At 43.5% G+C, this 21,857-nt stretch overlaps 1 protein-coding gene across 2 annotated transcripts; it reads right to left on the bottom strand.

The window, feature by feature from the left end:
• Positions 1 to 2,652: 2,652 nt before the first annotated feature.
• Positions 2,653 to 17,327, bottom strand: LOC136764862 (phospholemman). 2 transcript variants are annotated; one of them, XM_066719215.1, is made up of 9 exons: positions 17,136 to 17,327; positions 10,392 to 10,619; positions 6,719 to 6,770; positions 6,142 to 6,171; positions 5,700 to 5,723; positions 5,455 to 5,529; positions 4,784 to 4,820; positions 4,408 to 4,460; positions 2,653 to 3,382 (listed from the first exon to the last, which is right to left on the bottom strand). In XM_066719215.1, the coding sequence occupies exons 3-9, from the start codon at positions 6,750 to 6,752 to the stop codon at positions 3,363 to 3,365; spliced, it is 273 nt and encodes a 90-aa protein (XP_066575312.1). In that variant the 5' UTR covers positions 6,753 to 6,770; positions 10,392 to 10,619; positions 17,136 to 17,327; the 3' UTR covers positions 2,653 to 3,362. The 2 variants fall into 2 exon arrangements, with proteins under 2 accessions (XP_066575312.1, XP_066575311.1); XM_066719214.1 differs by lacking the exon at positions 10,392 to 10,619 and having other exon boundaries at positions 17,136 to 17,324.
• Positions 17,328 to 21,857: the final 4,530 nt, after the last annotated feature.

The raw sequence follows: 21,857 nt of genomic DNA, 5'->3' as shown, positions 1-21,857 counted from the left end.
CATGTAGGTCCTTTGACACTCGAGTTTCTGCTCTTTTCCCCACCTCCTGCTTTTGATAATGCACATTTTAATACTGATAAAAAATATTTAATCATAAAATGGCACTGGACGCAGAAGTTGGCTTAAAAAATACTTGCCTGACAATTCAGAGTCTCAGTTAATTTGTTACGCAGTATCTGTGGCCAGGGAGACTCCCTGTTGCAGAGAGAGCAGTGGCAGTGCCCAACTGCCTGCCTGCCTCTCCTGTCCCTGTTGTCTCCGCAGCACTGTGAACATGAAACTGCCAGTGGGGAGTGGCAGGTACCAAGGGCAGCTCCAGCTCCTGCCCTTCCTAGAGCTGGACAAGAGGGTCTACATCCTTTGTGGCGGTCAGTGTGGTGGGCCAGCGCCATTTGGAGTCAACGTTCTGGAGTCAACGTTCTGGAGTCCTGCTGGGCCACACCGGTCAATGACCCTAACTACCACCTCCAATGGGACCTCATCACCCACACATGAACCACCTACATGCACACCCACCCACATACCTGCACGTGTGCACACAGACACAGTGGTGCCCTTCTACTGGGTACTGTATCATCCATATGCATTATGATGAATGTATAGGAGAGTGAAGTGTGTATACATTTTCTAGGACACTCTGTATACGGTGTTTAAAAGACTGACATTTTACATCGATTCATAATGCTTTCTATTATGGTCTAGAGCCCAGGACCATCTTTGTCATGCCTTGGTTTGGTATTACCCCGTAGGTGTGGGGTGGGAAAGTGACTCAGGTCTGTGGAGTTCTTCACTGGTATCACAAAGTCAATGGACCAAAGTGAGCTGGCCAGCACACAGCCAAAATGGCAAGCCAGTAAATAGAAGCAGGGTGGCGAAGTTGATTTAAGTGATTTTTATTATATTTTTTTACTCCCGTTACCCTGGAAGGACTTAGTTTGTGTACCTGACCCCCTTCACACTGTGCCGTAAACTGGGAAGGGGCGACCCCAGGTAGAGGATGCTACTGTGAAAGGGGCTTAAGTTTGACATGACTGCCCAATGTGATATCTCCTTTACCACAGTAATCCAAATTAATTTAATTGGGTTTGGATCTAGGACCCAGCGGAACCTCTGGCGGCACAGTGCTGGGCGCCCCAGTGCATCTGCTCCTCCTGTCTGCCCTGCGTGGCTCTGAGGCTGTAGCTCACACACGGACCTGACACAGCCACCCTGGACAGACCTACAGTGATGCACACATGGCAACACTACCACCTAACTCACCCACTATCAATATATCATTAGATACACAAGATGATTTTATACATGGTTACCATTTTGATATCCGCTTGAACACCACCCCCTCCCCCTACTCAGTTTTATGTGTTTAGGACAATTCTGGACCGTTTTGCTTCCTCGTTATTTGTTCCTGGGAGACAATGTATAACCCTGTACAACAGAGGTCTTGTACTGCCCTCCAGCAGGGCCGGATATCATTGATCAGGAGCTTTACCCAGTTCCACACACCGAACTGGCACCAGTGCCTGTCCCGGCCTGGAGAGTAATAGTAAATGTATCCAGTTAAATCAGCCAATTACACCAATTAAGAAATTGGAGTTGGAGCACAGGGTGGACGACCTCACAGGCCTCCAGGAATCGAATTCAAGTCCTGCTATACGAGGGCCATTTTCCCCATCCGACCACATGCATTTTGACTCATTACTAGCTCTTTCAGTGGTTTCATTCATTTTATTAGGTTAAGTCATTGGCCTTTCATTCCCAATTACCCACTTCAATGATTGTACACAGCCTAATGGGGCTCACTTGTAGTGTGGGCTGCTGTGTCCTGCCTTGATTTGATTTCCTACTTGAAAATGATAATCGGAAATAATTTTAAAAATGCAGCAATTTGATTATTTTACCCTCTGATCTTCATGAGGCAATTTTAATACTTGGAGTACTATATCATTTTTTGTTTTGATATTGGAAAAGTTCTACTAAAAGGGTATTTTATTGACAGCACTTCTTAATTAAGTTATCTGTGCTTTCCTCAAATAAAAAAACCCATATAGAGCGAGATCTGTTGACTGATAGTCTTAAATTGCTTTTCCGTAATTCTTTTTTTTTTGTTTTTTCCTCAAATAAATCGACAACCTAACAAGCAAGCGGCGTTGAACTGCCCCAGAGAAGTATGCCCAATGGGCGAACACTTTCGGTCTAATCGAATTCCAGAGGGATCAGACACACCTGCCAGCTGCTGCCACACATCACAGATTGAGTGGATTTAATGCCCTTGCAAATTGGGTTCTGCCCTGGTCCCAACAGCGCGAGTGTACTTTTATGGATGCGTCTCTGGAGACAATGCCCTGGACTCCATTTACAAATCATGGTTACATTGCTTCATTCTCCTGCTTTTACATCGATTTCCCATTTCCACAGATAACTATCAATTGCGGTCGTGCCCTCCAAAAATATCTCCCTGCCAGAAAAATCCATTTTAGGTGGTGTTGTTTTTGGGTTTGTTTTCAGGCTCCGTTCCTTATGTTTCTGGTTAAACGCTGTGGTGAGTCACTAATGTATTGACTGCAGCCTCCCACCTGTAGGGACTCCTTTACTGGGCAAAGACTAATCTGACTGTTACCCACAGGAAGCACAGGAAATTGGTCTTCAGACTCCTTGATTTGATTATTTATTTATTTATTTATTTATTTAGTAACATGTTACATTAACCCATAAAACAAAACCAAATCTAAAAACAAACATGCTACTTCAACATGAAACAGGGTAAACTGTAACTGGGGGGTGGAGCTTAAAGCACAGCAGATGGCAATGGGTACAATGACGTCAAGCTCACTTGGGTACCAGTTTAAATATAAACAAAATCACAGAGTCTTGCTTTAACAATGACAGACTGTGTGCCACTGACTCCAGTGGTAGGGGTGGCCATTACAGACAGAGGCAAGCGAGAGTGGAATTACAGACACGTAGCCCCTCCCCCCCAGTGTGAGAAGACCCACATTGGCTGTGTTGACATGCTGGTCAAAAGTCATGAGAGTACAGGAAGGCTCAGGACTACTCTTAAGGTGGAATGGCAATGTGTAAGGTTTTGCCTTAGTTCTGTTAATGTAACAAATCCTGCTTTGGACCACATGTTTTGTTGTGTTGCTTTAAAAACATAAACACTATTCAAATATAAACCAAACTATTAAAACTGTAACCAGACAGAGAAGTCATGACACAGCCTCTGACTTATTTGCCAGCATGCCAACACAGCCAATGACACGGGTGATTTCTAACCCCCACCCTCCTTACACCACCTCCGATCCTCTCCATCGCTAAGGCAACAAGGACTGAACAGGTGTGTCACATGACCTCCACTTCCCTTCTCAGCACTCGCTCGCCCGAGCTAAAAAAACAAAGAGAGAATTACAATGGGAATGAATGCATCCGTAATCTATTTTGCATTGTACAGTGTCAGCGCGTTGCACACAGACTGTCCTTTTTTTCCTCTGGTGTAACACAGGGGTGGCCGTTGTGAATTAAATGTAGCTACGTGGCGCTTTCAATGAGTAATAGTTTAACAGGATAGGATTAAATACGATGCATTGGAGACCTACAATTTGCCTATGGGTCTTACACACTACACTAGTGGTTCTCAAACATGTCCTGGAGTAACACCTACCCTGCTGGCTTTTGTTCCTACTGAGCTCTCAGTTACTTAACTGAACTAATTTGATTATATTTGAATCTTTAAATTGTGTAAGATAATTTCCTTATACAATTTTATACCTCAACTTAAACCCCCTACTGTTAAAAAAAGGCATATTTTAGTTTTTGTTTTCCCCTCTATAGAGCCAGCATAGTGAAATTAAGCAAACTTCTTAAACCATCTGCTTAACTCGATCCACTGTCATGTATCCTACAATCGCAGAGCCAGCCTACTTTCTCCACATCACTGCCAATTACATAACAGATCTACTGGGCAGTGGACATGGCCAATGCCCCGCTGCAGTGCTCTAGAGACCATGGGCGATAAGGTGTTTATAGATTGAGATCAACACCTGGTCATACCCTCAGGGTCTTGCATGCTGACAGAGAACCGTCCCCACACAAACATCACAATCATCTTGGAAAGGATTCCTCAGCTCCCCAGCCAGTTCAGAGAACTAGACTAGACAGCTGACTGTTAGAGCGATCAGGTGTTGATTTTATATTTGATTGATGAACATGGACAGAGAGAGAGTGACAGAAGAGGGGGGCAGACCCAGGCAGAGAGACAGATGTAGGCAGACATTTGAATCTGGAGGGAAGTGGCACAATTTGAGCCAAAAAAAAAAAGTAGAGGGCTCTGGACCCTGGCCAAGCACTGCCCTCTCGCTCTGCCCATCTGAGGAGAGACGCCAGGGTAGGGAGGGTGGGTCGCATGCTCACCTGGAGTGCTGAGCAGCTGCTGTGCGGTGGCCGCTGAGCTCCCGCTCCTCCTCCTGCACAAACAGACAGACAGGAGCCGATCAGCAAGGGACAGCCCAAGTATCCCCAAAAGCTTCATGCGTCAGGGCAAGAATTGGAGCAAATTTGTTTTGCATCTAATTTTCTAAATCCCCCCCCCCCCCCAAAGAGAGGTTTAAAATAACTAAAATACATAAATAAGTAAAATCGCATTGCTCCATAACTACTTCTACACATTTCAAGTTTCAAAATGTAATTAGGAAAACACAATAAAATAAATGACTTTCATTTGCCATGCGGTAAACTAACTACAGGCACATCCTCTTGGTGTTTGTGCTGAAGGATGTGAATTGCATACCTCTTGTCCTGCTTGAACTTGCAGCGGCAGTGTCCACCTGCGACACAGAAGAGAAAGAGGTCAGGGCGATTATTTCACTCTCAAGAGGGGAAAGGGCAGGTAAAAGAGCCACAGCAGAACTGGGGGCAAGTGTTACAGAGCAATTAGTTGCACACGGTGTTCACCGAGCCATTCCTGCATTGCACCTTACTCTATTTGTGGGTTTAATTTGTATTAAAGCATAAAATAAACTATTTGAAAGTGCAAACTGTCTTAACCACCTTAGACAAGCCCTCTACTGCCACGCCTTCTTTACATGCATGTATCCTACAGCCATCCAATTTCACCCTAGGAAGTCATGCATTTGAAGGGAGTCTCACTGGAGATCAGTTTACCAGATCCCAGCCAGATTAAGACCAGCATCCTCTTAAAATAAATTAAACACATGCAACTATCAAACCAATTAGCAGGACCGTCCGAGGGATCTGCTTCCAGAACCTATTGTGGTGTTGGAGCCTGCTCCCGTTTTATGCCAGGTGTTGTGTAGCATAAGCAAGTGCATGTTGTGGTGTCGGCTTTCAGGGCTGCTTGTGTTAATCTGGCAGGACTCCAAGGCAATGGGCAGAGTGCTACCCTCCCACCATAAGCAGTGGAACACCAGTAAGCGGTACGGGAGTGGTTTCTGTACTCACTGAGCAGGATGGTGATGCCGATCACACACAGCACAGCAGACAGGATCAGACCTCCCACTCGCAACTTGTAATAATCTGGAGGGAGGAATGGGACAGAAGGACAGTAAGTGAACAGACGTGGGATAAAGAGAGAGGGGAGGTGAAAGACAAGGACCGTGAGGAATAGGGAGAGTGAAAGAGTGAGGGAGAGGGCTGTGAAGAGATGGTAGATTTGGGTAAATGTGGAATGGAGAGTTATTACTCACCAAAGGTAAAAGGATCCTCCTCTTCTAAAACAAACAAAACGAAAGAAAGCAAGTTAGTTTTCAGGTCGTATTGCAATACAATTTTAAATTGTCAAAGTCAGCTGGACCCAGGGCCCCGCTATGCTGTCTGTAGGCTTCACACGAGTGCCAGGCTTTTTCTAACTTTGTATGCAGGGTTACAGAAGAGGTAAAAACTAATAACTTTTATTGCAGGAATAACACAGTTTATGCAAGTTTACCTCCGTAGAATTTGCAGAGCAGTTTTGTGTTCTAGGATACAATCACAGTCAAGCAACAGTAGATTTACAGTGGTTTCCAATGGCTTGGACTCCACCATCAATAAACCAGTCTACAATTCTATGGGCCTTAGAAACGTGGGTAATTGTATCATGGTATTAAAGGATTCAGGGCGGGGTCTGTGGAGTTTTGTTGATGAACGTACCTTCTTGCTCTGCCAAGGCGAACGAAAAAACTGCAGAGAACAAAACAAAAATCAATGTAAACCCCATTAGCAAAGGCACATAGTTACATATTCCATAAAAATAGTAAATTGGTTGTCTTGGCCACTAGGTTCTGAACACATCAAGCACTTCTCCCCAGTGCTGTAACGATCTGTGACTGTATAATGAAAGTGGTTCAGGTGAGGCTATTGTGTGTACGTGTGGCTCGGTTTCCCTTCAGTCCTGGGCTTTGTGGGGCCTTACAGTCACATACAACAGTTTTAGATTTTTCAACTGAATCACTGATTTTCTTTCTACTGTGCAAGTGCTCATCCATTTATTGATGGAAGAAAGGAAACGCTGGCCCAGGTTTGTAACATCTTTACTGTCACACTGCGTAAAATAGGTTTTTCTTCCAAGAAGGTAAATGCAACAAACCGTAAAAAAAAAAAAAAAAAGCAGAGAAGTCTAATGGTGCTAATGTGGCCTATCATCACGGGTGCATTTTAAGGAGTTTTGTGGACACAGACTGTAGCAGACAGCACACAGAGCACACAAATCTGCAACGCTCACACTCACCTGTGAGGAGAACCAAGGCGCTGATCTTTGCCATCTTTACAGCTTCGACCTACTGAGGAGGGAGGAAAAAAAAAAAAAAAAAAAAAAAAAAGCTTTTCATTGAAGAAATACAAATGACACCATGAGACAGAGACATTCTTCATCATTCAAAACTGAGCTCCACAACACCATTGGTAGAGATTCAACCTGAACAGTATTAACATGCATATGTGCACTTATTTTCCCCAAACACTGCTGTAAATCTGTATTGTTTGTTGTTCAGCCTTGAATAATGTGAACAACAAAACGTCAACGGCAACAAAACTGAACCATGGAAAACTACAAGGGTTGAAACGTGCACTTTAACACAGTCTTACAGACGTGCACAGAGCTCCCTCAGGGGGATGTGAAACAGCACAGTGGGGAAGTGCAGACACTGCAAAGGGTTTAATTTAGTCAGATCTGAACAAGGAAAACAGGAAAGCCTCAGAGAGTTCAATGCACTCCACAGACACACACACACACAGTGACTGTCTCAGCACTCATTTCCCACTGTCCCTCATGTGATTTAAATCTGATTCCTAACTGGTCTTTCCCTCCAATACCAGCAGGAGATACAACTCCCTCTCTGAATGACCTTCCACTCTCATGGTGTAATTTGTAACAATATAAATTATAAATACCAGTCCGATTACAACGGTCACGCTGACGATTTGTAAATTCCTTAAAACAGAATTGTAAGATTTTTTTATAGTCCTTTAAAAAAAAAAAGAGGGGGCAAGTTTGGGCTTAATGATAGTCGCTTCCTGGACTCCTCCTTCTGTACTACAAGACCCTGCACTGTCAAAACAACACAAATGGACCAAACTGCTGTCCAATAAGACTAATTTCACAATCCTAGTCCTAAAAAAACATGCAAAACAAAAAGACACAGCTGCACTTCAGTCCCGTAGCCCGATCACACATTTTGGTTTGATTGTACTGAAGGACTGAAAATAGCAGCTCTTGCACTGAAGGACTGGGCCTCTCTTAGGTCTTATGTCAACAAGCATAATGCACTATTTGGCAAGCGTCCCTCCACCTCCAGAGAAAGTTTGCTGTCCTGGAGACAGCCCTCAGATCCTGCATCCAACGATTCCCCCTTTATCAGCGTGTATCAACACAGGGCCCAGGCACTGCCGACGCACGCTGCCCTGGTCTGGTACAGAAGGTGGTGCATTAACAAGACAAGACAGTAGGGGAATATGGGTTCTCCTTCCAATGGAAAAGTTAGGGAGCACTGACAACACACCAGACACAATCCAATTTACTTAGATTTTAGACCTCACTATGAGCACACTGCTGTTAAATCTGTGCCACCATCAAACTTGGGGTTAAAAGGCATTTCCAGTGCTCTTCCAATACTTTATGAAGGTGTTCACGTCCACGTCACTCTGATCGCTCCTCTGCCCATCACCCTCCCCACCTCCCCGCTTTGATCTTTGAACACCCACAATAGCACAGGTCCAGATCCTTAAATCTGTGAAAAACCTGCTTAGTCAGGGGATGAAATGGAGGCAAGGTGCTACACCGCACCCAACATTTCCACCAGAGAAATCCAGGGAACTGCCAAGAACAATTCTTTATGAACCCACATACCACACATCTGCTCAAATGAGTCAATCCCTTTGATTAACAGCCTCCCCCGAAGACAAGTGCTACTCAGACAGACGGACAGCTGGTTTGCTGTGAAACTGATGTAGTCAGTCACTTTGCCCCTTCATTTTGGATCCTTCTATCATCAGAAGGATGGATGTGTGCATTCAGTACATGCAACGTCTGCGATCACCTGACTGTATACCCATTTCTTTTTGATCACCGTATGCCAATCCATGGAGGAAGCCCTCCACTTGTTGCAACATGCTGTGCCCCGCAAAGAGGCAACAGCATCCCCAGCCGAGTAATTTTCCATTACACTGTGGATCTGATCGAGCTAATCCACACCTACACATAGTAGACTAGCTCCAGGCCACAATACAGAATGCATGATGAAATTGTTTTGGAGCAAAGGCTATAATCCTCTTTCACGGCAGGGGGGGGGACCCAACAAAACAAAACAGCAACCAGGGTCCACATTAATAGCACCAGAGCAAAATGAATGGAAACATTCCTCGTGGCTTTTCTTTCTCCGTGGTCCTCACTCGACCCGAGTCACATTTGGATTCTCTTCCAGATCCTCCCCCCCAACCATGAATGGAAAATTCAGAGCTTAAGCAGCAATGCCACAAACCCCTTGTATTCTTACAACTGGGACAGGGAAAAATGACTTTCATGTGTGCCAAACTTGTGTTTACCTAGTCTAACTAACCCCAGGTTAACCTGTGCTTTTCTGCTTACTTAAATAGAAGGGTAACTACTGTCAAACATATCTGAAGGAGAATGAATCTGGAAACAGGCTCCTGCAAGTGAAATTAGGACAAGAGAAGACACAGGCGCAGGGCGGGAAGCCTTGACAAGACGGAAGTGTTTCGGCAGCAGACATTTTAACTGCCGCCCTTCACAGACCAGGAGTTGTGCATGTGTGTGCGGGTTTGCTTTTTGAAGGCAGATCAGGTTACAGAGTCAATGTTTGCTTGCGAGTTCGCTGAGGCCCAGTGCTCAGCTGCAGATTGCACAAGACTCCACTTCAGTCTCTGCTGCGCTGTCGCTCAGACAAGAAAAAAGAAAGACAAAACTTGCTGTACGCACACCAGCCAGCAAGCCTCCACAAACATCAGAGGCCTCATCCACAGAGATGCACGTTTAACCCCCCAGCCCCAATGAAAGCCCATCTGGTTTTGAGTCGTACACAGGGAAATGTAATCCGGTTTTCCCACGTTTTCCTGTTGCGCTCTCCAATACCCTCTTCCGCCTGCCCTGCTATTCCACTCTCCCACATGCAACATGTGGGCAAACTGGTTGGGTGAGTGTATGAGCACCCTCGAATTAGCAAAGTCATGGTCCCAATCGCTTGTAAAAGGCCTCACTTATACAGCTTTTCATAGTTTTTGGTTCTCTCATTTTTTTCCTAATTCTTATTCTTGGATACCACTTTGACGAAAAGAAAAAGGAAAGGCGAGCTCTCAAGTCTGAATCAGTCAGGGCTAGGCCTCAAATACCAAAGCAAATATGATCCATTTGTTTGGGGCTGCTGGTGTGGACTAGGAAGGGAATTGTGGCACGGTGCTGCGTGGCAGGTTACCCACTAGCGATTTTGGCGAGCCGACCCTGAACCAGGCCATGAATTTTCAGCCCTGTGCCTTACCTAGTGTTGGCCCAGGGCCAAGCCATATGAGAACTGAACTGAACTGAACTGAACTGAACTCGTCATCACTATCCTATGTCTAGATTTAAATCATTACAAATACATAATACATTCATAAAATACATTACAAACACTTAAATTACTACTGTATTTATATACTGGTAAACAGGATTGATATACACAGTTTAAATAAAATGTATTGCAGGTGTTGAGCGATAGACCTTCCTCGTCTGTAAATTAGGTCTTTAACCTTCAACATCCTGGATTTTTATTTTTTTTAACTATCTCTCGCCTCGATGGATACGTTTATTTAGAACTATAAAAGCTGATGGTTTAAATTTGTAATTAAAAACTATGGTAACAAGGATTAACCCAAACACTTGCATGTTGCAAGCTTGTGACATCACTGACCTCAGCTCGCACACTGCAGTGGAAAAACACCCGATGCACACCAGGCCAGCTCGGCTCGGTTCCGGCTTGGTTAAGAGTCGGGTCAGATGTGCCACAAATGGGAAATGAATGCATGAGCTCCAAGTTGAAACCAGTATGTTGTCTAAACCTCTCAAACATATGGTTTTGATGAGCAGATCCCTGCTCCACAGTATTGCTTACTATGTCCCAGCAGTGCTTGGCATCAACCTGTTGGGATTTCAAAAGCACGTAAGAACAAGGCAAGTACACTCAAGATCATTAAGTCTGCCATGTCTTTTGTTGGGGGAGGGGAACGTATTCCTGAAGGATTGACGCTGAAGGATATTGTTCTAAATGATCTTGAAATTATCAGCTTTATCTCACAAACATGCTCAAGGGGTCAGATACCTTAATCTCAATAGATGGACTGACGAGGGTGGGAGAGCCTGGGCCTACAGGGTCACCAGAGCATCAGTAACTGATCGGTGCTGTGACAGGGCGACTCCTGCTAACAGGAAATGTGCAAAAGGTTAGGTTAGTTTTGGATGGGGTTTCAGGGAGTCTGTCGTTTACAGAGGTTTTCCACTTCAGTTAAGGAACGCTGCATTTATCATTTTAGGCCAAGCTGCAGACAGAAGGGGTTGATGCGAATTCTAGGAATGCATCTATTGGATGTCAGCCAGCACCATCAAAAACACAAACGCAGGACTTCCAAGGGTCTCTATAAATTGCTCCTCGGCAGCTGCAGATTGGCAAGAACGTGCACCGAAATGACTTCTAAGCCCTGATATGACTCCCCCCCCCCCCCCCGACACAGAAATCATGAGTGTACCCAAGAGAATGCAGGCCTGTCACACTGGCATTTAAGTGAGCCTGCAGCTAAATTAAGGCTGAACATGCCCCGCACTGGCCAGAGGAGACAATGCCCTCTGAGGCAGAGACTCCAAGATCAAAGCGCCCAATGAAGGCCTGCGAAGCAGAACTGGAAAAAAACTAAACCAAAAACTTCACTCCCTGGAGTCTGCGGTTTGGGATCGCTGCCATGGGAATGGGTCTCTGGGCCACACTTGATGAAACAAAGAGCATGACCCCCGATGTGCAGCCTATGGCTGAGGCGTCAGCGCTGCCTCATCTTGGGCTTTTCCACTGGGAACCCTGAATATACAACTGTATAATCCATGCAAACTCCATCCACAGGGCAGAAGAATAAACCGCCACCTAGTCAGCTTCCTCTGAACTCCAGGCAAGTCTACTGGAAAAGTACACCGTGTAATGATCCTCTAACGCAAACAAAGCACTGCTTACACTACAAAGAGCTGGAAGAGCTCAGGTCATACTGGGACTCGTCCCACTGAGACGATGCCATTTCTAACCAAGACTAATATTATTACATTCAAACAAAACGGGGCATTTTTTCTTTTTTCCACACCTACCACGGCACTGATTAAAAATAATAATACCAAAAAAAAAAAATACGTTGGAGTTATTTATGCGGAGTTAAATACAACGCACTCGGGAAAGAGAGCCACACCCGAGCGACTCGGGAGAGGAAAGACAAATGAAGCTGCAGATAATGTAGCGGTTCGCGGCAGCACCGAGGCGGAGAACACGACGCGGGCGGGCGGAAGAAGAAACCCGAGGCGGATACGCAGCTGAAATAAAACCGGGCAGCCCCGCGCAGTGCGTGTATTTCTAGCAGCCCCATTCCCACCGAGCACCTGTGGATTATAGCGGTTTGTGTGTAGAAAATGGTCTCTTATGAATATAGATTTCACTCTTGCATCAAATTAGATTATTTCGTATTTTCTGACAGCTGCATTTATATAATCGAATTTCCTTATGATACACAATCATTTCAAAATGCGTTCGAACCGAATCCGTGGTCATTTATGACACTAACGCTGGAATGGTGTCGATCTCACTGCAACAAAATAACACATTACCAACACATGAAAGGGTCGCTTATTGGTTGTTTTCCCCAAACAGTAACAAAGTACCTGAAACCAAAAAATCGTTGATAAGAAATAGTTGAAACGGAGGACTGCCCACACTTTAAACCGCAATAAAATCTATAACAAATACATTTTACCCCCTAGCTGCCACGCAGATGACTTAAATCTAAGTTAGCCGTTAAAAAAGCATAGTGTGGTTATTCTGGGTTATTTTTCCAGTGACGTCATCAAACACCGAGCTCCACTAAGATGAAGGCTTCACTTCACCACAGACAGTCGCCTTCATGGGATAGGTTTTCTGATCACCCATGTAGCCTAGAAACGGCCATTGTTTAGCCATGAGTCACCCCCACCCCCCCAGCTCAACAAATAACACACAGAAAATATCATTTGAAATTGCCATTATTTAAATCATTATTAAATGAGTTGTGCAGTGTAACCGTGCTCCGGGAATGATTTGCTGGTTGTGTCAAACTGCCTTTGCTTTGTGGGGATATTAAATTCCTCAAATTTACATCTGGCCAACTTCAATGTATTTTACACACCCCCTCCCTGAAGAAATACCCTCTATCAAAAAAAAAAAAAACTTTTGAATAGCAATATATTGTATTTTACCCAGTGCCCAGTGTAGCTTGTTTTAGTAGCATTGGGCCTATTGTTGTGCCCTGTACTGTGTCCTGCAGCTCAAGACCGATTTCCTGTACTTGAGGAATCCAGGAACAGCCGGGCCAATCGGCTCCCGTTTGGGTTCTGGCTGCTCCTCCTCGACAGAGTAGCTAAAGTCAAGGATGACTTGTCCTTGGCTGCACATACACTCCCAGCATTATCAATGAATTTGTACTTAGGATACACTCTTCACAGGGTTGCCACACAGAGCGCTTTACAGATTGAAAATAAACACACACAAACAAACTTAACAACTAAAGCATTCGGCACAGAGGAGAGAAAAACAAACTCTTATAGGAGATTGTTAAAGGAGAAAATAAATCTATGGGGGGGTTCACGGTTTAAGGCAGTGGTTCCAAACTCTGGTTCTGGGGACCCACTGTCCTGCTTTTGGTTCTTGATGCAACTGCACTCTCAATTAAAATGCATTTAACTGATCATTTTAGAAATCAAAATGGTTTACAAAACTGAGAATATGGGTGCCTTATGTATTTATTGTTTAAAATTATCAATAAGCTCTGATTAGGCCATTTATAGTTAAGGAATGGAGATCTTGGTTAGAACAAAATCTAGCAGGACACTGGGTCCCCAGGATCAGGGTTGGGTTTAAGGCCTAGTGGTTGCTGTCCCCAGGCAGAATCATTTTAACAAACAGGCAGCAAGAAGATCAGAGTTATTGGGTGGTTCTGCTAGCTGTGGTCTTCTGTAGAGCACACAGTAAATCACACTGTTCAACTAGGCCTACATGTAATGCAGATGACCTAGTACTAATGGTTGATCAAAACAATATAAATAAGGAACTTTAATAAGAGACTTTGGGCATCAAACTAAAGAGTCTGATTAGTGTAAATAGTACCTAATGCACTGGTCTTCTTACTTTAGAGGTAGACAGGATTCCGGAAAAGTGCAAGAGCAATACTCGTCAGGAATGAACAAAATATGACCCTGGCATCAAGATATAGGGCTTGGGGGGGCAGTGCAGTAGACACACACACAAGCATGCATGCGCTCACACCGAATACATCCCAGGAACACACTGTCAGACCTTGGCAAACAACTGCCGCAATTAACCCAGACTGTGCATAGAGTTACCTTTTGTTAGAGGCGATGTGATTGAGCGGATCTGACCTACACATAAACCACAGAGCCTGGCACTAGTAATCCAAGCTAGGTGTTGTGGGAGGAGGCGGATGAGGAGGGGGGGGTTGAAGAGGAACAAGTTGCAGATCCACCGATCACTGATGTGAAGAGGTTACAGATTACGGAAATGAATGCAACATTTTATCTTGCTTGCCCAACTTTAACAATAGGGCCATATTCCATAACTCCCTCCCTTGCGGAGACAACATGTATACATACTACCATCCACCTATACTATAACAATGACCACCATTATGCCGATTATACACAACTCTATATCTGTCAACCCTTAATGGCACTGTTGTTGTATTGGAGTGCCTTGCTGACGATAAAAGCTGGATGTCTCTGAATGTCTTGCAATGAAAGACAAAGCTGATGCATTATTAATCACCTCTCAGAAACACGTTGAATCTAGTGATATAGATCTGGGAATCCTGAAGTCTAACATGAAACCTGAAGGGAGAAATCTAAGGGGTTGTATTTCGATTCAGATTTAACCTTGGAATCTCTCAGTAAACAAAGAGTAATTTTATCACTCGAGAAACGCTGGCAAGGTCAAGCCATCTCTTACTTTTTCCGAAGCGGAGAAGTTAATTCATCATGTCTTTATTTCATCCAGACTGGATTACTGCAGTGTCCTATTTTCAGGTATCACTAGTCAGGCTTTGTCATGTGAACAATTATATATCACACATGGTTCTAATGGTTAAAAAAACTGCTGAAAAATACAAAGCAAGTTGTCTTTGCTGTTAAACAGCATTTCAGAAAGCTTTGGTTAATGGGGTTAAACCTGTAGACTGGAAAGACAGAGACAGCCTGTGTCAGGCTGGAGATAAGCAGAAACTGCCCGACTGCAAGAGTATGTACAAGATAAGAACAGCAGAAATAAGTCTCAACACTAATGAGGAAAATATGTCATTCTTTATCTAATTAAACAAGATCGTATTCACTATACCGAGTTCTCTTACTGTTCCTCTCCATTATGAAAATGAATTAGTTTCCATTGAGGAGCTATATATAATCAAAATTAGCTGGTTCCTATGCCCTACATATTATTTGCTTCATTACTTTAATTAAAGTTCAGTGTAACTTTTCTGTTAAATCACTGAGTTGCATGAATGGTGCTATATAAAGATTTATTTGTATTATACTACGCTACACTGCTCCAGCCTCCCACCGCCAAGTACTGAAGGTCAGGATGCCAACTCAAGTGCTTTTTCAATCAGTCTGGGTTTAAGTGCGACATTCCAGCAGCCAACTGGACCCGTAGAGTCAGAACCCCTCCCTGTATGCTGAGTCTTACTCCACCCTGCTTTTCATTTTCCCATTTCACCCAATGTCACTCGTCCCAGTTCTCCGGATGTTTACAGGGCAAGGTGCATCAGGTCAGGGTGACTTTTTACCCACGAGTAAAAATAACTAGATCACAATTTAATAAAAAGAACCTCAGCTGCCATTGTGTAGTTCTGGGCAGCATAAGCAGGTGGGCAAAATGAAGTCTCCATGTGCTTCTCCTTAGCTTCTTTCCACGTCACACAGTCTCCCATAAAAACTCTCTATGAAGACTCATTTGCTCTCCCACTATCTGAGCAGCGGGAATCAACATTATTATCAACATGACTGAAGCACAGAGAGAGAGAGAGAGAGAGAAATGCAAACACACCAGTTCAGCACCAGAATGGGCACCTGGCTTCCATCTAATCCACAGGGGCTTTGCTGTGCTTCCTAGATTCCTCCCTAAAGGTCCCACTGAGATGAATTTGACTTCACTACGCGGGTCTCACCCTAACCCAGCTGACCACTCGAAAGCCCAAAGGGAGCAGGGAACCACTGTCCCACCCACCCACCTACCTAGCTGCCCCATTTCCGCCCTCACCCATGCCACAAAACAGGAGATACTGCAGTGTTGGGGCCCCCTCCTTTTTTCCACTCTGTGCTTTGACTCCTATATTATCTCTGTACCGATTTGATTTGGCTAGGCTCTCCTTACACCACAGTACTGTATCTCATGACATGGCAGGCAGCTGGGAGAGGACATTGCAATCAACACGTCGTTTCCTAATCTTTAACCTTCAACTTCCAATACTGTGCATTGAAAAGAAATGCATCCGTGGCAGCCCAGACAAGTCGTCTTTAGTTTACTTCAAAATACGTTGTTAATCATCTTTTTTACCTTTACAGATTCCATATGCACAGGTATAGTCTCAATTTGACAACTTTAAATAGAAATAAAGAGTATAGCTCGCTAAGTTAGAGCACTTAATCAACAAGTGTTTCGAATATAGTAGTAGGTTTATACACGTCTCTGATCGCAGATTTTGCGACACTTTGACACCCAAGTACGTCTGACCTCTATATTGCCCACCTACCCCCTATAGACAGCGCCGACGAGATTTATTTAGGCGTGTGAAGGTTTCTGTAGGATGAAACTTGCCTTTATTAGTATTACTTCCAACAAATGCTCCACTTCCTCGCACGGACAACAGTTTACACAGCAAAAACAAACGGAAAACAAACTACTGTATTTTGACGCAAGTGACGCAATCTCTCCCTGGCAAAATAATCACGATATCTCGAAGTACGCCCCAAAAACACAACACAAACACGACACCGACCAGAAGTAAAAAAAAAAAAAACACACACACAAAGATACAGAAGTATTTCAGCTCCAAGCGGAGACGATCAACAGCTGCTGCCTGTGAGGAAATGAGTTTAATCATCAACTCGGCCTGAAACGCGTGGAAGTCGCGTCGTGTTTATGACCAGCGCCATCAGCGCCACTGACTGCGGGCTGAACGACTCCACGCACACGACACACTACAGGACCGGGACACACACTTGAGGGGAGTAGTTAGATAAATACACATCCATCCATCCATCCGTCCGTCCGTCCGTCCGTCCATCCATCCATCCATCCATCCGCACACACGCACACAGATTTGGCATTGTGGAGAAACGCTCGTTTACAGCGACGACCAGCACTTACCTCAGATCCAGAAAAAGACGGGATTTTTTTTGGGGGGGGATATAAGCAGGAAGAGCCGAACAGCCCGGTATAAAAGTCACCTATTGACTTAGGCAAATGCCGACACCCTGTCCCGACACAAGGCGCTCAACAGGTTGGCTGGGCTGCTGAAGGGGGCTGGGCGAGCTGGGCGAGCTGGGCGAGGTGGGCGAGGGAGCCGGCGGGGTTTAATGCTTTGTGTGCGAGGCCCGCTGACTCGGGAATGAGCGCGGTTTCATTGGCAGAGGAGGCGAGGGGGGAGGCGAGTGATTAGCTCACTCAGTGCAGGGCCGTCTGAAATGCAGACAAAGGCCCCTATTGAAACTTTTCGCTGGCTACGTTTCTAATGGGTCTGTGGGACGTTAGCAGGGGAGAAAAAGTCCCACAATAAGTGGTATTATTTACAGGGACCTAAATTATACATATATATGCTGCAGAATAATCGGCAATCTTTCTTTCTCAGTAAACTCAAATTTCAAACATTTGTTTAGAAAGAAATATCCCCTCTCTCTGCTCTCCTATCCTAGCAAGCTGCTTTACAAACCGAGCTCACCAATAATATGCTTAATTGCCCAAAGATTCCCACAGTTCCTGGTGTTGAGCCATATGATCTGTAAAATATGTGCCTCTCCAGGACTAGAGATTAACATTGGATCACCAACTATTGGACCTGCTCATACTTTCTGATGGAGAGCTCTATAATAATCATCAATCAATTGATTTAAATAATAGTAATAATCAATTCATGATTTAAAATCCTTGTTCCACAATCATACCTCTAAATGTGAAGGGAATGAAGGTTAAAACATATATTAATGACATAATGATATCACACACATGTTGAGCAAGATGGAATGAAAGGCCTCCCTTAAATTGCTAAATAGCAATCACAAAAAAGAAAAGCATAAAAACGTGCACAAGTTGGGCATGACACTTCGTTCGTCTTTATTGGACATTCATTTCTCATTATAAACAAAATTAATTGCTGAGTTCATAAATTTGAAACCATTAGAAAGGGAGAATCCTGGTCAATATCCAGTGTGGCTGGGAGAGGGTGGGGCCTGAGAGAAAGACCCCTCCCTGACAGAACAGCTTCCAATGGAAAGAGCTGATTCTATTTGCGCCCCACCCTCCATACCAAACCCCACCACCGTTCCCATCTTTGTCCCTGTGGCGACAGCGAATCAGAATCAGTCCGGTTGGATTTAGCTCATTTGCCAGCTTTTCTGTGATGGGCAGAAAGAGAGAAAGAGTGATGAAAAAAAAATACATAATTACCCTCCATTCCAAAATGATACTTGCCACAATTAAACACATAGCTTACTTCCCTCCACCACTCCATCGCCTTGTACAAATAGAGAAATTGTTGAATTTCTTTCCATCGTACTTCCTGTATGATCATCGGTGTGTGGATGAGACCCTGCATGAAGCAGTAAACCAAGCCACCTGACAATGGTGTTTGTGTCTGCTCCATTATGTGTTTGGTATTGTGTTCCAATTGTACTACGTCAATACTTCTTCTTGTTGTATACGGTATATTTAAATGCATTTTTTCAGGTCTATTAACTATTTCCTAATCATATTCAACATCTTTCTAAACTCTCTTGATGTTGCTGTCTGTCTCTCTTCCTCACTTACTCACACTCACACATATTTACAAGCAATATAAAAAATATAAAAAAATTGAGGTATCATTTTAGGAAAAAATATTCAAGAACACAGGAACTCAGGAACTAGGAAATCAATACTTACTTCCCACCCCATTTGCACGAGTCCCCTGTTGAAAAGAGAAGACAGGGATTAGACTTAATTAATTGTTTGTTTATTTGTTTAAAACACAATTTCAGATTGGATCACAGATCACATGTTTTTCCTATTATTCACCCAATTTAGGGTCAGCAGTTGGTCCACTATGCCACATGCTAAGCGCAGTCTCAGGCACAGCTCAACACCCAAACCTGCGATGCCAAAACACCGGTCCTCTGCCAGTGGGGTGGGTGTGAACCAGGGGCATGGGTTTTGTTTCAATATTGCAGGGGACACTGCCAATATTGGGTGGGGTGTCCCCTGTGCCAATGGAGCCAGGCATACATTATTGAGGGGGACCATTTCACATTCTCTCAACATTGTGGGGGATGCATCCTCCTCGTCCTCCCATAAACCTACACCTATGGTGTGAATGCTCAACCAAGTTCAGAGATGGACAACAAGCTTATACACCATGACCCTTTTAAGTCATGCCCCCCAGCAACAATCAGCCAATCACACAACCTTGGGGAACTCCTGAGCGCTACAAAACTGGAGATAGCACCAGGATTGGACCAGCTGGCTACAGATCACATATTGTACTTCTAACAGACTGGCCATCCCTGGTCCTGGAGAGCTACAGGTTCTGTTTGCATTCTTGTATCAGCCAAAGCTCCTTATTGATTCAATGGCTGTTTTTCCATTCTGGTAGGGAGAAGATTAGTGGTCATGACTGAGCTAAGGTGGCTATGGCCATTGACAGTTTTAAACGTTTTTTGGTTTATGTTTGAATATATAAATGAAACAAAACCAAATCAGGCATTGTTCAATTAATACAGCCATAACCAACCAGACAACCACAGGAGTCATGACACTGGTTCTGCTGCAGAGACTTTTTACCCACACGTGAAGGGTGTAAGGGTTAGACAACATTAAAACTTTGACCCTCCCACAAACAGCAAATTATGAAGTTGTACCCTATGGCGTATTGATTTATAAATAGTAAAAAGTAATGTCTTACAGTACATTAAATCACAATAGGATACAGATTTGTACTTTGCGATTCATGGGTAGGTCAACATTTTGATTTGTGGAATAGACCATGTGTCCAAGGTAGTCAGTGACTTGTTATTTAGACAACACAGCTTATGGCCCTCTAGGATCAGAACTGGTCACCACTGACATATTAGACTGAACCTCAGTGGGCATGAATACTTACAAAAAAGAACCACTACTCCACAAACAAAAAATATAACAAAGAAGACCAATCCACCGATGCGCAGCCTATCCCAGTCTAGGGAGAGAAGAATAGAAAATAAACACACAGTTGGGAACCTCTCTGGGCAAAACACAGGACCCCATGTGGTAGAGAGTAGTTAATAAATCAATAGATCAATGAAGACATGAACTAATGTTTCAGTTAATAAATACTACTGTTACAACAACTACTACTACTACTACTACTGCTAATAATAATAATAATAATAATAATAATAAGTGTATGTTTTCAATTTGATTAATGTCTTCTATTTTGTTACCTTGGGACAGATTAGGCATGGATTTCTTTCAAGGTTAAAGAATACCCCGTTTTGTGGGACAGGGGGGACAGTGCATCCTATGGCCACCCTACCTCTATCATGCTAGGTGCAGTAGAAGAGTTGTCTTACCATACGTAAAAGCATCTGAATAGGGGGAGAATGGGGAGGGAGAAAAAGAAAAGAGAACATTTAGCAGCTGGACAGCACACAAAATAATCTTCTCATTGGGCTTTGACACAGTGGTCTCTAATGCTGGTCCTGGAGATCTTCTTATCTATGAGGATTGGCAGCTCCAATACTGCAGGTTTTCCATCTACCTTCCAATTAGCAACTGATTAAGACCTGGAAATGATCAGTAATGTGATCCGTTCTCCAGATAATCAGTGCCATAAATTAATCAATATCTGGGGTAGAACAAGAGCACTGAGCCACAGTCCTACAATGTTATTTGATAAAGCAATCACTGTCAAATGCATCATGATGTTATTTCAGCAACTTTAAAGATACAAATGAAGGGATTTGGTTCCTTAAATCAGACTTTGTGAACCACCAACTTATTATGTTGAAAAGCATGATGTCAGGGTGCAAATCTTAGTGAATTGTCTTTTTTTATACAAAAAATACTATTATGTATATATTTATTTACAGCTATTTAAAGTAATTCTTATATATAACTGTATCAGAATTAACCCCTGAAACGTGGAGACAGAAAGTCACACTTACTTGCTGTCACTTCTGTGCAGTATGTTGATAAGACTGAATGAGAGAAAAGTAAAAAAATCACAAATTACAAAAAAAGTGCCTGTTACACTTATAAAGGCACAGCCAGGAAAACAAACCAACGATAAAAAAATGTAATATATTATGTATATATTTGCCCAATCCATATACTCAGTTCTGTTCACATATACAGTGAGGGAAAAAAGTATTTGATCCTCTGCTGTTTTTGTATGTTTGCCCACTGACAAAGAAATGATCAGTCTATAATTTTAATGGTAGGTGTATTTTAACAGTGAGAGACAGAATAACAAAAAACAAATCCAGAAAAACGCATTTCAAAAAAGTTATAAATTGATTTGCATGTTAATGAGGGAAATAAGTATTTGATCCCCTATCAATCAGCAAGATTTCTGGCTCCCAGGTGTCTTTTATACAGGTAACAAGCTGAGATTAGGAGCACTCTCTTAAAGGGAGTGCTCCTAATCTCAGCTCGTTACCTGTATAAAAGACACCTGTCCACAGAAGCAATTAATCAATCAGATTCCAAACTCTCCACCATGGCCAAGACCAAAGAGCTGTCCAAGGATGTCAGGGACAAGATTGTAGACCTACACAAGGCTGGAATGGGCTACAAGACCATCGCCAAGCAGCTTGGTGAGAAGGTGACAACAGTTGGTGCGATTATTCGCAAATGGAAGAA

Source organism: Amia ocellicauda, chromosome 12, assembly GCF_036373705.1.
Source record: "Amia ocellicauda isolate fAmiCal2 chromosome 12, fAmiCal2.hap1, whole genome shotgun sequence".
Lineage (NCBI taxonomy): Eukaryota > Metazoa > Chordata > Actinopteri > Amiiformes > Amiidae > Amia > Amia ocellicauda.
The sequence above is the reverse complement of the archived record's forward strand: the minus strand, read 5'-3'. Positions and strand labels throughout refer to the sequence as shown.